The sequence below is a fragment of the Protopterus annectens genome, chromosome 6.part1, assembly GCF_019279795.1.
Source record: "Protopterus annectens isolate FY-2018-M chromosome 6.part1, PAN1.0, whole genome shotgun sequence".
NCBI lineage: Eukaryota > Metazoa > Chordata > Ceratodontiformes > Protopteridae > Protopterus > Protopterus annectens.
This window is the reverse complement of record NC_056738.1, coordinates 171937876-171955664: the sequence shown is the minus strand read 5'-3', so window position 1 is coordinate 171955664 and position 17789 is coordinate 171937876. Positions and strand designations below refer to the sequence as shown.

The window sequence follows — 17789 nt, the reverse complement described above, 5'->3', positions numbered from 1 at the left end:
TGGGAATGGATGCATTTCTCAGGTATCTTGGAAAGTGGAGAAAGGATGGCTATGGGGCAGTAATTGGAAAGTTCAGTGGAGGAGCCACCTTTTTGGAAGGGAATGATGTGGGATATTTTCCACAGTGTGGGGACATAGCTTTCTGATAAGGACTGATTAATTAAGATAGAGACTGGATAAGCTAGGGCTTCTGCTATTTTACTGCTGTTGCTGTTTAAGAATAATTTCTGTCTTCTGTAGTAACTCTGGAATCATATCCACTACCTAATCCTTAAATTCTTCTCTTGCTAACAGATAATTAGAGAAGTGTTGGTGTATGATTTTTATATTTTAGCTTTTATTGTTGCATGATCTGATACACTTATAGGATGGTCTAAAAGCTTTCAGTTTTGTAGACATGCTACAGTGAAATATAACTTGTATCCAGTATAACTCTGTTATTATATCTTGGGGATAATATTTAAATTCTGATTTCTATCTACTAAGGTCACGTCTTTACACCAAATCTTCTCATACTGCTTCAGAAATCCACCCATATGTGTTATGTTTTTCCTTGTAGTTCCCATATACACCCACATTAAGCAAATCAGGCTCCTCTCCCCACCCATAATTAGTTCCTGCTTAAAGTGCATTATTTCCCCCACAATTATCCTATGCTTCATAATACTTGTTTATCTATAAAATGAAATGAAAAAAGCATTCAGGGAAAACGAAGCGTTCTGTTGTGCTTTTATTCCAACTGGCAGAACAACTCAATGAAAAGCAAAACTTAATTTCAATGATACATCGTCAGAAAACTTGAGTTAAAAATATGTTAAATAACATAGTTTAAAAACGTAGTTTAAAAACCTTAATATATTAATTTAAAATATGCATTTGCTGTGTTTCATTAAGAAGTTCAAGCTCCCTCTTGTGGCCAAACATATGCACCACTATTAAACACAATGAAAAGAAAGAAAAAGTATTCTAACATTTTTTTCTTATACAATTTAGCAGCTCTCATTTTTAACAAAGATTTAATAGAGATGGTCTCTATATATTATCAATCAGTATCAGTACTCTCCCTTTACTATGACTGGGTTACTCTACTAAATGTCCATCCTGAAATCCTTAATATGTTGAATTCACTTGCTTATTTATATCCAGATGCATCTACCTTAACAATGATATTTGCACCTGTACTTTTTTAATATAATTTAATATTCATTGCTTTTTTGTATGTCTGTATAATGCCTATGGCATTCTATTTTGGTAGTGACAAAGCAGCCATTCTGCACATCCACACACTATTGTTTGGTAGGCTGATTTAGCATGTAGTTGCTTCTTCTTATCTCTGAACCCATGCCACATTTTCCCAGACTTTTCACTTAAATAAAAACACTCAAAAGGTTCAAACCCCAACCCCCTTTTTAGTCATTGCAGCCACACCCACACCCACACGCATATATACACCTCCAAAAAATGAAAGTTACCTCTCTTAACAGGAGCATTAACAGGAGCAGTTATCCCAAATCAATAGCTGTACCCACAGGTATTACCTATTTTAAAGGTAGAGTTAACCATTGCCAAACGTGCATGTTAAAGCCTGGATCCTCGGTTAAACAGGTTGCTGTCTGTCCTTATCTTATGTCCATTCCCCTCCCAGATATGAAAAACAACTTGCATGTTCTCAGTAAACTTTAATGTTGATCTTAAGAAAAAGTATGCTGTCTCCCTTTAAACTAAATTGTGGAGCTATATTTAGTGCACTAAAATACGAAATTTGCTGGAAAGGCAAATACAGTTAAGAAAAGGTACTTTTTTTACTTTGTTACTAGCCTATGATCTGTCACTGAAAAAAAAAACGTTCACGTCACATTTAAAATATGTCTGATACTGTACTACACAGAAAACTGGTGTACAATGTAATGTGCAGTAAACTGTATTTATTTTTTTGTAATCCAAAAAATACACACCCAACCATCGGAACACAGAACCAGCACTAAAACGATAAATGGCACACCAAAAAGCATAAAATCCTGGTAACTGTGTGGCGCAAAGTCATAGAAGTCAGCCAGCTGTATCAGAAATGTAGAAATACACGATGAATCAATAACTCTGTCCAGAGATGAAAAATTGATGAATCTTATAATTCTTTAATCACAACAAGTAAGCGCTTTCGCCCGGAGGCTTCTTCAGACTTATAAACAATGCATTTCCTTTGCAACATTTAAATATCCCTCCATTTGATCTCATTGGTTAATTACATAGCTTAAAATCGTCATACCAACATGAAAACATTAAGAACATCAAACAACATTAAAAACACTCAACATATGCATAGCGCTACTATCATAGATAATTACTATAAAAATAATAAATTACTATTAAAAACATATATTCTATAGACACGTATACGCATGCCTATAAATGTGCAAGAATATATAAAAAAGTATATAAAAAAGTACGTAAAAAACATTGGTTGTGTGGAAAATGCATGTATATGCCCCTGGAGACTAACTAACTCTCAATGTATAGTTCAGAAGCACAGGACATAAAAAATAATAAATATAAATAGTATTAAATAACACATAAAAATAACTACTATCTATAAGTGCAAAGTGGAACCTGCTCTATGTCTTCCTTTTTAATTTCCTATTTCTCAGGACTGGCTTAATTTGTACCTTATCATTCAGACCAGGTATGTGGTCAGCTTTACATCTTATAATCCACTTCAATTCACACTGAGAAATAGGAAATTAAAAAGGAAGACATAGAGCAGGTTCCCCTTTGCACTTCGACATAAATAGATAGTAGTTATTTTTATGTGTTATTTAATACTATTTATATTTATTATTTTTTATGTCCTGTGCTTCTGAACTATACATTGAGAGTTAGTTAGTCTCCAGGGGCATATACATGCATTTTCCACACAACCAATGTTTTTTACGTACTTTTTTATATACTTTTTTATATATTCTTGCACATTTATAGGCATGCGTATACGTGTCTATAGAATATATGTTTTTAATAGTAATTTATTATTTTTATAGTAATTATTTATGATAGTAGCGCTATGCATATGTTGAGTGTTTTTAATGTTGTTTGATGTTCTTAATGTTTTCATGTTGGTATGACGATTTTAAGCTATGTAATTAACCAATGAGATCAAATGGAGGGATATTTAAATGTTGCAAAGGAAATGCATTGTTTATAAGTCTGAAGAAGCCTCCGGGCGAAAGCGCTTACTTGTTGTGATTAAAGAATTATAAGATTCATCAATTTTTCATCTCTGGACAGAGTTATTGATTCATCGTGTTTTTCTACATTTCTGATACAGCTGGCTGACTTCTATGACTTTGCGCCACACAGTTACCAGGATTTTATGCTTTTTGGTGTATTTATTTTTTTACTTAGAATTAATTCTTCAGTCCCTGCATTCCCCTCTAAACATCACAGACATGATGTGTCCTCACTTTAAAATCCTACTGTAAAACACCAGTCCAGTTACTTATTTTTACTTTCATAAAATTAATGCAGATTATTCCTTTCAGTTTTTGTAGTATAGCAGAAAATCTCAGGTTTTCTCTGTGTGCCATGTCTTCTAACTTTTTTTCTAAACAGTTCTTATTGAGAAGTCTCACATTCAACTCGTATTTCTATCATTTCAGCCTCTGAGTTCTGTAGTCTTACCAGTTCATTTGAATAGCTTTGTGTCTACACATGTATGTATGTAATGTATATTTTGAGGTAGAGGTAGTCTACTTCTGATAAAAGAGTAGTTATGTCTTACTTCCAGAGAATGAATACCAGTTTTGCCCATACTCTTAAAATATGTGATTATTGTTGAGGAATTATCCCACAGTAGAAGGTGTTTAAAATAAAATGCATGCTCTGCTACTGTCTTTTGTCATCTGAAGAAAAGATCATTCCTCATAGTGAAACTGTAATGTAGTTGTATCACTTCACAATACATTTGATTATTGTAAGCCCTGAAAAATAGGCTTCCTCCACCACTGCCATTTGTGCTTCTGAAAGGTTTGCAGGAGAATTAGATCTGAGAGGCAGTTCAGGTTTGTATTTTGCTTTTATAACTGAGCAGAATCTGCAGGGCCTGACAAGCTCATATAGTTCTGATGGTTGTAACTACATTTTTAATGTCTACATATAACATTGTTTCTTGTTCAGTTAAATGTTGTCACTATGTTACATTATTTTAAAAGGAAAATATGTCTGTTTTCTAGGCAGTCAATTATTATGAATCTGCTGTAAAGAATGGTCAGCAAAATTTTCTGCGCTATGACTTGGCAGAGCTCCTTTTGAAACTGAAACACTATGAAAAAGCTGAAAAAATTCTACAACAGGCTTTACACAGTGAAACTGGTATGATTGCTGTTTTGATTTTGTAATAGACCGAGAGATACATTAGCCACCTATAGTGGATTATAAAATATTCAATGAGAAAGTTGTTGTTGTGTCTTTTGGCTTTTCCCGGTTAGGGCCGCCACAGTGGAACTCTGGTCCGCTAATTATTGGCAGTAAATTTTTTATGTGCCGAGTTGCCAGCCCTGGCGCACAACCTTCAACGGAGGTATGCCCATTCACGCATGTCTCCACACAGAAGACTCTCTAGCTGAGAATCGAACAGGACAACCTCTTATTGTGAGGCGACAATGCTACCGCAGCACCATGAGAAAGTAATAACAGTACGTAAAAGAAAACACAGAACTCAGCAGCGAGAAACAACTAAATCACAAAGAAAGCTGCTCAGTAGCCAATAACAAGTCCATCTGTCAAAAATGAAGCGATTTATTCGATAATTCACATAAAAGCACACGAAATAACCAGGATAAGCGCTTTCGTCACTGGGACTTCAACAGATCAATTAAACAAATCACACATAGTTACTTAAATACATACAAAGTGCATCATGTGACCAACTTAATTAACCATATGAAATAATCCTAACAATAATAGCTTAAAACAGTCCATAAAAAGTTTAAAAAAAGTTAAGAACTTTCAAACTGTTTGTGAGACAATTATGTGAGTACATAAAACATAAAATGTAAAACATAAACCACACAAGAAAAACACACAATTAAAACCCTCCACTGTGCTTAAAAAATAGCCAGGTGTATTATAGCGTCCCTGCCCTATATTTTAATTCAGGCTTGATACTAATATTTTCATTTAACCCTGGGAATAAAGTAGAAATAAGTTTGAATTGCCATTTAGATTCTACCCTCAGCAGTGAATTTTTCCAGTCACCCCCTCTTACATTCTGGGGCACTATCTCCAAAATGGCAAACCTAAATTTGTGGTTGGGAAATGCCTTAATGTGCTTACTTATGGCATTTCTGTCATCCTTTTTATTGATACAATAAAGATGTTCGTAAATTCTACGATTAAGTCTTCTCTCTGTCTTCCCTATATAATAACAAGCACACATCAAACAGCTAGCCAAATATACTAACCCTGTGGACACACAAGAACCTTGTGCTAAGGATACAACAAGGTCCAGGGAATCTATTTTAAAAAACTCATCTTCATTAATAAAAGAACAATAGTCACAACAACCACATTTACGGGTGCCCTTCTTCTTGGAATTATTTATTCTAAACTTTTGTTCTAACAAGGTCTTTAAATTGAAATCCACTCTATAGGTAAAACAAGGCTCCAGTCCCCATTAACTTAAAAATATCGTTGTTACTTTTTAACATGGACCAGTTATTGGAAATAATTTGCTTTACTATATTCGCCGTTTCACCATAAGTGATCACCATGGCTTGTGAATAATCTTTACGTTCTATCCTATTGGTTGTCACCCTATCACAACCAGTTCCTAAAAGTGGAATATATCTTACATTCCATAAGGAACACACTTCTTGCTGTATGTTCTTCACAAAATCTGGAGGGTACCCCCTTTCCAAGAACATTAACCCTACCTTGTTGGTTTCTTCCTCCAACCTATCACCATCTGAACACATCCTCACAACCCTCACCATTTGTCCTTTGACAATATTTTTCTTAATATAAAATGGATGGTTACTAGAAAAATCTAAATAATCGTTGGAGAATGTTGGTTTTCTAAACACTGTTGATGTGAAACATTTCTTTACATAATCTTTTTTGATAGTTACATCCAAATAATGAATGTTATTGATGTTACCTTCACCCGTAAACTTAAAAAAATCACATAAATTATTAATATAATTCATAAAATTTAAAAATGTGGTATCGTTCTTCCATAAAATAAACAAATCGTCTAAAATTCTACAACAGGCTTTACACAGTGAAACTGGTATGATTGCTGTTTTGATTTTGTAATGGACCGAGAGATACATTAGCCACCTATAGTGGATTATAAAATATTCAATGAGAAAGTTGTTGTTGTGTCTTTTGGCTTTTCCCGGTTAGGGCCGCCACAGTGGAACTCTGGTCCGCTAATTATTGGCAGTAAATTTTTTATGTGCCGAGTTGCCAGCCCTGACGCACAACCTTCAACGGAGGTATGCCCATTCACGCATGTCTCCACACAGAAGACGCTCTAGCTGAGAATCGAACAGGACAACCTCTTATTGTGAGGCGACAACGCTACCGCAGCACCATGAGAAAGTAATAACAGTAAATACATGCAGATCTTTTAAACATCATTATTCATGAAAGAAATTATGTGCCTGTGTGTTGCTTTTCTCAGAATGGCTTTAGTCTTAGATAGTTATACCAGACCAGGTACCAAACTTGCAAAATAAGTTAAGAATATTAATTTGTATTTGGAAAAACAAAGTCTTCTCTTTGTTCAGTCATTTAATAACAACTTTCTTTGTATTGTAAATGCATCAGTTAAGTTATTCCAATGTTTTTAAGGTTATGTACCTCATATTCTTAATAGAGTTGCTACAAATTAGTTTAGTACGTGTGATATAAAACTTTTAAAATATGGTAATACTTGATTGCATTGCTTAGATTTAATGAAGTTTTGTTTTTCATGTTCAAACTGCAGTACAGTTAACATGAGTAAAAACTTTTTACTGTCAATCAGATTGCCAAAAATTAAATTGCTACTTGAAGTATTTTATGTAAATATCAAATGTTTAAAATTTTTACTGTGTATATGCTTTTCCACTGATAATTGCTTCATATGTTGATGATTTATGTACACAATCTTTTCTTGTATATGGTATTGTAATACTTGTTTTCAGATCAAAGCCTCTGTTCTGAAATTGTGTTTTTTTGCCACTTTAAACTAAAAAGACATTTAGATAGATAGGAATCTCTTTTTGCTGTGCAGACTTTAATGTCTCTTGGTCTTGCTTCATGTAATGTCCATGTAACAGTAGATCATATTATTTGTGTTTACTTACCAGCCAAGCTGCATTGGTCCATCCATTTCTTCAGAATTGTTTGTCTTTGCTGCAGAGGTTAAAGCTGCTTTCACACTAGTGAAGGTACAGACGTAGGTGTCATGAGGCTTACATACTCAAGACAGACAACACAGGCATGTGTCCTTTTTCATTTCTTCTCAGTGTTAAGAAAATGTTGGTTGCTTGGCTCATCTTTTGACTGGCTGTCTGAGCCTTGGTCTCTTTAGTTGTTAAGATGAATAATCATCTGCATTATTCTTGCTCTAACTATGTCTTTCCTTTCAAAGTCATTTGTCCTTGTGGCTTTTTGTTGTAAAACTCAAGCTGAAATGACTAAAGATCATGAGACTAAATCCAGAATTCTGAAAGCTACAGAAAACTCATACTCAAAATGTTGAAAGATTAAAGAATGAAAACCAGTGCAAAATGTGAGCATGTCACACCAAAATAAAATAAACAATGTTTGGACGTAATTTTTGCACATATACTTGCAAATGTATATCTATATCTATCATCTTATCTATATCTCTGTCTATATATCTATATATAGTCAAAAAACAGTTGCATGAATGAACTTGGCCTTATTCTCTGCTATAATGCGATCTCAGAGTTTGTTTATTTACTTGGGGGGTGCAGCCCCCACCCACATGGATGGGTTTGATTTGCTTAGGTTTGTTTTTTTCTGTGTTGGTGGACAAGTGGTTCATTTCCCAGAGTGAAATTGCAGTGTTCCGGGTGTTCGATAACATACTGTTTCGCAACACACCTATATACATAAAATCCAAGGTTGCACAGCCCTGCTGAAGAGAATTCAGGTCATGGCACATCTTATAGTGTTTCTATAACAGAGCAGGATTGCACATCCTTGAATTTAAAATATGTAATTAGTTGGTATGAAGTGCAGAGAGCTTTCCCATTTCAAAACATTCTTAATTTTCATTTGGTATGTTAAGTTCATGTTTTATATTGGCTTTTATGTGTACTTTTCAGTATTATTTTAGTATGTTGAACTTTTTGTAGCTTTCAGAATTTTTGTTTTCATTCTTCATTTTTTAAACATCTGATGTAATGGGATCCTATCTCGCCTACATTCACAACAGATGGGTTCGGAGCCGATCCATCGGCTCCGACTCGGCAACTAATACACTAGCACGAAGTCTCTCATTGGCTGGGCTACTCCCTATCCCAGGATGCACTACACCTGCTTCCCCAGATCTCGTTTGCCACTTAACAAGCTGGACGTGGTCTCGACTTGGCTGGAGCTAAGTGGTTCTTTTTACCTTATTGGTCCTTGACCTAGGGAATTTTTGTCTATATTAACCAAACAGCTGTTTTAACAGCTATTTCTTATTGTTTTTTTGTTGAGTGCTTGTTTCCAAAAAATTTAATTTGTTCAGTCGGGTAAGGCCCGTTTAAGTTAGAGGGCCTTTGCTCTACCTTTGAGTGCTTTTAGTTTTTATTAACTTTTGGTTAGTTGTTTTTTGGGCAAAGCCCGTTTAAATTAGAGGGCTTTGGGCCGTTTAACTTGTTTCAAATTATTGTGAGGTAAACTTTCACCAGTACTCGCGCCAGTGTGTCTCGCGCTTTTTCAGTTGGCGCAATTTGTGTATAGTGCTATACTTGTTGTGGTAGAGTAGGTTTTCCTTAGAGTTTGTACTTGTTGTGGCCTGTATCATGTCTAAGGAACAAAAGTCAGGTTTTAAAAAATGCACTCGGTGCAAATATGAAATGTCCATTACAGACAGTCATTCAGTATGTGTTTATTGTTTGGGGCCGAAACATCTGCAAGAGACTTGTAGCGTCTGTCATGCGTTCTCATCTAGAGTTCTTCAAGAACGCAAGAACAAATTAATATTGAAAGGGCTTATCAAGCCTTCTTTTGAGGAAGCCTTAGATCTACCTGTTGCTTCCAAAAAGAAAAGATTGTCGGCTCCGACAAGTCCGTCGGAGCCGACTTCTAAAAAGACAAAATTGACCTCTTCTTCCTCGGCTCCACTGACTTCGGGGCCGAGGGTCGAAGGGTCTGCCTCGATACCTCCTACCTCGGCTTCATAGCCTTCGGAGCCGCAAGTTGGAGTATCGAGAGGTGAATCACCTCCATCGGTTCCAATGGCTTCGGAGCCGGTGGAAGTGTGCAGCTCAGACTCTTCCCCTCTGCTCAAGAAGGCTCCTTCGGTGCCGATGGTGGTCCATGCTGTGGTGGAGTCGGCGCCGATAGCATTGGAGCCGTTTGAGCCGGTCCCCTTCTCTCGGAGCCGAGAGGAAAGTCTTCTCGATTGTCTACCTCCTCTAAATCATCGAGACTTTCAGATTCGGACCTGGATAGGGTTTTACAGAGGCTATTCCAATCTCCAGTGTTTACTAAATTGGTCTCGGCTCCAGCACAGTTAGCTTCGGAGCCGATCCCCCCTCCAACACATTCGATTCCTCCTCCAACCTCCTCGAAGCCGTTGGAGTCGGTGGTGGTGGAGCAAAGCGGAGCCATACGGTCGGAGCAGAGACCCCTTCCAGGTCTCTCGGTTCCGACTGTGCTTCCTACCCTGTCCTCCGGTTCAGGGTTTGGTACTGCGACCTCTTCAGCCGGGCCCGAGGGGAACACTTTGGGATTGGGTGCTTCGGTGCCTAGTCTTCCTCTCGGAGCATCGGCTGCTGGAATTCCCAGTGCCATCGTGGCCTCTAGACCAGTGACCTCCTTGGATTCTGGAGGTCCGGCCTTTGAGGCCATGAGGAGCGCTGGCCATGCCTTTGCCGGTTCAGCAAGATTCTACCTCACCGTCCCTAGATTTGGAGACTGGTGCCTCTGTTGTGTTGCAGCCCCGGCAGCGGGCCCCAGGGCCTGAGGATACCCCCATCGGGTTCCCTTCTTCCGGGTGGTCCGTCCGAAACTGCTTCGGACGAACCCCCACGGAAGAAATTGTGTAAGAGGAAGCACGTAGACTCCCAAGATGAGTCTGTTACATCGGATACTGACCTCGATGACGCAGAAGGGTCCCCCAAATCATCTTCGGATGATATCTCCTTCTCGGATATCTTGGAGATTCTGAGACAGAGAGGTGACTGGCAAGCCAAAACCCCTTCAGCTGAGGAGTCAGTCTTCCTCAAGGCCTTTGGGGCCCAACCTTCCGCCTCCTGGGTGTCTCCGCCCTTCCATGAACTCCTTGATTTGGTTTCTCGAGGCGTGGGAACACCCTGATTCTGTGGAACCGGTGCCTGCGAGGCCCAATAAATTTTGTCAGCCCCCAGAAGGAGTTTCTCACAAAGGGTGTGCCTGTAGATGCTTTGGTGGTGGCTTCTGCCACACAGCAGGACGTGGCAGAGGCTTCGACGTCTGTTCATCCTCCTAATAAGGATTCTAGGAGTATGGATAGGTACGGGAAGCGTACCCTGTCTTCAGCGGCCTTTGCCTTACGGTCGCTGAACTACTTGTGTCATTTTACGAGGCTCCAAAGGGATCTTCTCAAAGAGCTAAATGACTCTCTTGTTGGTAACCTACCTGAGGCGCTGGCCCCGACTGTTGGCGCACAGATGACTACCCTTTTTTCTATTGTTAACTCGTCCATGAGGCTCATTTCATATGCGGCCGAAGGGGCGAGTAGAGCAGCGGGAACAGGCGTTGCCCTCAGGAGACAAGCCTGGTTACGCTTGTGTTCATTCGCGGAGGCCTTCAAGTCTTCCTTCACGACGCCTTTGATGGGTCATCTTTGTTTGGACCCAAGGTGAAGGACACACTAACTCGGTGCGAGCAGGAGGGCAAGACTTTGACTGCCGTTGGGGCCCGATTTTCCGCCCCTTCTAGGCCTTACCCCAAGGCTGGGAGAGGAGGGAAAATGTGGTTTAGAAAATCTCAGAAGTCTTTCCCTACTCCACCAAGTGATTCCCCCTCCAGAGGCAGGGGGGGGGGGATTTTGGAAGACGCCGCCCCAGAGGCGGCAGAGGCCCCCGTAACTCTGGAGACCGCGATTCCTTTCGTGGTTCTTCATACAACCAGCGTTCCTGAGTTGTTGCCCGACTGTGCAACTCCGGAGCCAGTCGGGGGTCGTTTTGCGGCACACCCACAAGCTTTGGGAATCCATAACAAGCGATCAGTGGGTGCTTCACATTATTACCGGAGGTTATATCATCCCCTTCAACAAACCCCCCCCTTTCTTTAAAGGAAATCCCGGATGTACCACCCAGTCAGCGGGATCAGGCAGCATTAGAGGTTTCAAAGCTCCTAGAAAAAAGAGCCATCCAGCCTGTCCCCATCGACCAGATCGGATCAGGAACTTACTCAAGATTATTTTTGGTACCAAAAAAGACAGGGGACTTAAGGCCCATTTTGGACCTCAGTTCATTGAACCGTTTCGTAAAGAAGTCCAAATTCCGAATGGTCACTCTTCAATCTATTCTTCCTTTGCTGGAAAAAGATGCATGGATGTGCTCCATAGATCTCCAGGACGCTTACTATCACATTCCCATAGCTCAAGAGTCCAGGAGACATTTACGCTTCCGCCTTGGAGTCAGTCATTTCCAATTCCGAGCACTGCCCTTTGGTCTCACCACAGCCCCCAGGGTGTTCACCAAGTGTCTGGCAGTGGTTACTGCTCACCTGAGAAGTCTGGGATTCCAGGTGTTTCCTTATCTAGACGACTGGCTCCTTACTGCCACCTCCGAGCATCTACTACTCCAAGCTCAGAGCCACGTTCACCTTGGGCGTTTCTTGGGGATCACGTTCAATTTGCAAAAATCTGTACTACAGCCATCTCAGCGTATTACTTTCATAGGCGCAGACTTAGACACAAAAGAATGCGCCTTTTACCGGCAGCAAGAATTCAGGTCTTACAAGATCAAGTCAAATCCTGTCTTCCCCTACAAAGAGCCCGGCCCATCGGATCCTACAACTGTTGGGCTCGATGGCGTCGACCATACTTTTAGTTCCCTTGGCCAGACTTCACATGCGAATTTTACAATGGCTACTGTCGGTTCAATGGTCTTATCAGGAACTTCCCTTGAACCACTTAATCATAATCACGGAAAGTTGCCGTCGAGATCTGCATTGGTGGCTTCTCCAATCAAATCTCGACCAGGGGTGACCCTTTATACCTCAACGTCCCATTGCCACTGTGACTACGGACGCCTCCCAGGTAGGGTGGGGGGGGTCATTACCTGGACAGGTCGGTCCAAGGCACATGGCAGATCCAGGAAACGCATTTGCATATCAATGTCCTGGAGATGAGAGCGGTACTATTGGTACTCCAAGCTCTCCATCACGCTCTCCCACAGGGCCCGATTACTATCCTATCCGATAACATGTCAGTGGTGTGGTACATAAACAAGCAAGGTGGAACCAGGTCTTACCCACTATGCAGAGAAGCCATGAGACTTTGGCACTGGGCGGTAGCTACCAACCGCTTTCTAATGGCAACGCACATACCGGGGAAGTCCAATGTGATTGTGGACAGATTAAGCAGGACCATTCTTTTACCCCACGAGTGGTCCCTCAACCAGAGTATAGCTGCGAAAATCTTCGACAGATGGGGTCTTCCTTGCTGCGACCTGTTTGCCAGCCCTCACAATGCGAAATGCAGAGAGTTCTTCACACTGTTCCTTCTCAGGGACAGATTCCCAGGACGCTCTGACTCACATTTGGCCCCGGTCTTCTACGCCTTCCCTCCGTTCCCCCTCCTGCCGAGGATGATACAGAAGGCCATTTACATGGAGAGCGAGATGATTTTGATTGCCCCGCACTGGCCTCGTCAAGTTTGGTTTCCTTTCCTACAGAGGCATGCGATAGAAGGTCCATGGTTTCTGGATCCGGTGCCAGACCTGTTGACTCATCAGTCAGGACGGCTTCATCCGTCTCTCAGGTCCCTGAAGTTGGCAGCATGGTTACTCCACTTCCATCCTTAGTTCGAGACAATGCTCTTTCGCCGGACGTGGTCCACATACTGTCTTCTTCTCATAAACCTTCCACCATCAAACTTTATTCCAGTAAATGGAAAAGGTTTGCCTTCTGGGCTCAAGAACGGGTATAGATCCTCTCACTGCACCAGTATCGGAGGTTCTGAATTTTCTGGCCTCCCTTTTTCAGTCGGGCTCTTCAGTTTCTACCATTAAGGTTCAGTTAGCGGCGATCTCTAATTTTCATGCTTCATTTGAACCTTCATTGATGTCTCACAAACTTTGTAAGGCTTTCCTTAAAGGGGCTTGGCTCCTTAGGCCTCCTTTATCTCATCCTGTCCCCCCTTGGGATTTGAATATGGTTCTTGCTGCCCTAACTGCCCGTCCTTTCGAACCAGCTGCTACTTGTGATTTAAAGTTTCTGTCTTGGAAAACAGCCTTTTTAGTAGCCATAACGTCTGCTAGGCGAGTTTCAGAACTTCAAGCTCTTTGTTCTGATCCTCCCTATTTGATTTTTCACAAGCATAGAGTTTCATTGAAATTAAACCCTGCATTTATACCAAAAGTGGCCTCCTCTTTCTGTATTCAACAAACTATAGAACTCCCTGTCTTTTTCCCAGAATTCTCTAATAACGCAGAATATACTTTGCATCAATTGGACGTACATAGACAACTGCGTTTTTATTTGAATAGAACCGCTCAAACGCGGAAATCAAATCAATTGTTTGTTTCCTTTGCAGTGAACAAATTGGGTCAACCAGTAACAAAAACCTCCATATCTAAATGGATTAAAGATTGTATCATTTTTATTTATTCACAGGCTAACAAAGACCTTCCCTTTCCAGTCAAGGCTCATTCTACCAGGGCAATGGCTACCTCCGTAGCTTTTCACTCCCAAGTTATCAATAGATGATATTTGTGCTGCGGCAACCTGGACTTCACCGCACACTTTCATTTCTCATTACAAATTGGATGTGGTTTCTCGAGGCAGAGTTTCCTTTGGTTCCACAGTTCTCAGGAGTGTGTTCCAATGAGCCACCCGGGATGTAGGTGCTAGGGACGCTGTCCCATCTGTTGTGAATGTAGGCGAGATAGGATCCCATTACATCTTTTAGTTATGTACTTACCATAACTTCGGATGTATGGGATCCATCTCGCCTACATTCATAAGTACCCACCCTCCTTCCCCCTTCCATTCGGATTTAGAGGAGCTGTAGTCTCTTTTTTATTGGCGATTTTTCTTGAACTTTAGTTGGCTATAGTGACTACTAGTTTTTCTGTGTTTGCATGGGTGTATGAAAGCGAACAAACAAGATCTGGGGAAGCAGGTGTAGTGCATCCTGGGATAGGGAGTAGCCCAGCCAATGAGAGACTTCGTGCTAGTGTATTAGTTGCCGAGTCGGAGCCGATGGATCGGCTCCGAACCCATCTGTTGTGAATGTAGGCGAGATGGATCCCATACATCCGAAGTTATGGTAAGTACATAACTAAAAGTACTATGACAGGGAACTACTACTACTCGTAGAAAAAATAGCCATTAAATATTTTCATATTCAGTGTTTATTTTGGTTTGACCCTGGATCTGATGTTATCCTAGTCACCATTCATCACGTATGGGTCTAGGATCTGACATCAGATCTGAGCCGGCACACTAGACAACAGACTGACAAAAAGACTAAATAGCAGCCAAATGTGCACTGTAGAGTCCACACAACGCACGAAAAGATGCAGAATCTTCTGGATACCAAAACACTTCATTAAACCTCCAGTTACCGCTTTCGTCTCAATCAAAAGAACTTAGAGACGTCTTCAAACAGAGGTTCTAACCACTCTCCACCTTTTTAAAACACTCAAAAATTGTCACATGACAACTATTAAAAAATATGACATCACTTACTTTCTTAAAGAAATACATATAACTACTATGGAATACATTTAAAAACATTTAAACACTTTCTAAAAAATCAAATAATCGTTAGAGCTCACAAATTAATTAATGTTTCAACCCCTTTCTTTTTAAATACATAATAAACTCTTCTCTATTATTTAGTCCTGGTGGGAAACAGGTGTTCAATTTGACTTTGCAACAATACACTAGCCATCCTAGTTCTTCTTCTATATTTATTATACTTTGGATGTTAGGCAAAGTCTCCAAGACTATGAACTTATAATTTATCTTACAACCTTTTTGCTTGTAATGTTTGCTCATAGCATTTTTCTCACCACCATTTTGTATTGCATACTTATGTTCATAAATCCTTCTGTAGTAGTTCGCCCCACATAAAAGGATTTACACTCTAGACATATAATGAGATCAATAACATTCTTAGATCTACAACAAAAATTCCTGGTATATGAACTTTACTGGCCCCCACCTCTAACTCACTTCCTTCAGTATATAAAAAATTGCACATATTTATTTTATTTATTTATTTATTTTATTTTATTTTACATTTGTTAACCGGGCTAGTCCAACTGGATATATTTCCATTTTCAGTAGAGGCCTGGGGAGAAAAGCTCCATTTGTAACACAGAAATCTACTAACACAAGTATATCATACATACTTATACAAATAAAGGACATTACATTATTAAGTAGTAAGTATTAGTGAGAGGAAAATTGCGTTGAATACCTATGTACTTACAGGCTAGGGTAAGTCACTTTACAGTATATCTGTGGTAATATACAGAAAATGTGAAAATTTACATTCAAGTCCAAGTTATTTAATTTACAAGTGATAGTTACTACTTACAGAAGGGTAAAGTAATATTGATTAGTGAGAGGAGGCAGTATAAAAATAGCAGTAGAGAAGGCAAGGATTAGTCAGGGTTGCAATAGGGGCATAACCAGTGTGTTTTAAGATGTTTCTTGAGCCTTTGTTTAAAAAGTGGGAGGGAAGGTTGTAACGTTGGATCAGGTGGCAGAAGGTTCCAGTTTTTTCCAGCAGTATTGGAGAACAAGGAGTCTCCAGCCAAGTTATTAGACTTGCTTATGCTGGCAAGAAGTTTACTAGAGGAGCGTAAGGAGTTGTGATTCCTATAGTGGGTAATAAAGTTGGCAAGTATTGGGGTGTTGTTGGGTTGGTAAAATATCTTATGAGCAATGGTAAGTTGGGAGAGTTTCAGAATGTTTTTTTAGTTCAAGCCAGTCTAGGTGCTTTAAGTTCTGACAATGGTGAGTTCTAAATGGGTTCCCAGTGTCAAATCTGGCTATATTATTATAGGAGTTAGCTAGTTTGATGGGGTTACTTTTTTTTAGGTTAGTATATATGGGTGAGGCATAAAGAAGAGTCGAGATTAAATGGGAGTGGGCAATTTTAGTTCTAGCTGTTGGAGTTAAGAAGGGTTTAATTCTATATAAGGAGCCCAATTTTCTATTTACTGTTTTAATGGAGTAATTAATATGGTTGTCAGTGAGGTTGTTGTCTATTGTGATTCCTAGAAGTTTGGTGGTAGAGTCTGGGGATATAAGGGTGCCGCTATTGGATTTGATTGAGAAGTCTACAGAGGGGGATTTATTGTTAGGTGTAAAGAGTAAGAGCTTGGTCTTTTTCATCTGCATATTGTATACAGGTGGCTTGAGGGATTGCTACATGGAGGCCATTGATGAACAGGGAGAAAAGAAGAGGTCCTAGAATAGAGCCCTGAGGTACTCCAAGGGAGATGGGCATGTGGGAAGATGGCTTATTTTCCCAGAGAACTGCTTGTTGCCTATTGTTAAGGTAAGACTTGAACCAGAGGATGGCCTTGATGTCTAGAGAGAGGGATTCAAGGATCTTTGCGTAAAGAGTGGTTTACCATGTTGAAAGCTTTTGACAGGTCAATAAAGAGTGCAGAAGAGAGGCTGTTATTGTTACGGTTACAGTTGATAGAACTGGTGAAAGAAAGGAGAGCTGTAGTGGTACTATGATATGGTCGAAAGCCATGTTGGCAGTTAGCTAAGATGTTATGTTGGGTTAGGTGATCTATTAGCTGGCGCTGAATGCATTTTTCCATGACTTTAGCTAAGGGTGATAAGAGAGCTATGGGTCTGTAATTGGAATAATCATTAGAGTTACCACCTTTATGTAAAGAGATCATGTGGGAGACTTTCCAGATGTCTGGGATAATTCCTTCGTTTATATTTCTATTTATAAGGATGGATATAGGATAGGCAACTGATTTAGCTGCTTTTTGCAAGTATTCTGATGGTATCTGGTCTGCAGAGGGGCTACATGGTTTAAGTTTTTGGATGATTTATTGGATATAGGTAGTAGATAGAGATGGGTTGTAGTTGGAAAGTTGGTAGAGAATCAGATAAAGAGGCAGGGAGACTAGCATTGCCTGTGGATAGTTGTTGGGCTAAAGATTGTATGGTGTCTGTAAAGAAGGTATTAAAGGCATTGGCAGTTTGCTGCGGGTTATTATTATCAGCTCCAAGTGGAGATGATGTGCTAGAGTGGCCAGGGTGTAGACGTCTATTTATACTTGACCAGAACTTTTGTGGATTTTTATGGTGGGTTTGCTGTAGTTTCCAATAGTAGTTCTTTTTGTCAGCGAGTAAGGCTCTTTTTGTAATGTTTCTCA

General features: G+C 40.0%; 1 protein-coding gene across 1 annotated transcript in view; it reads left to right on the top strand.

The window, feature by feature from the left end:
* TTC21B (tetratricopeptide repeat domain 21B) overlaps positions 1–17789 on the top strand; it is a 3240027-nt gene that overhangs the window by 2219704 nt on the left and 1002534 nt on the right. The window contains exon 22 of the mRNA XM_044075355.1: positions 4224–4362. Within this exon, the coding sequence (XP_043931290.1) occupies positions 4224–4362 (139 nt within the window). The remainder of the gene's footprint in view (positions 1–4223; positions 4363–17789) is intronic.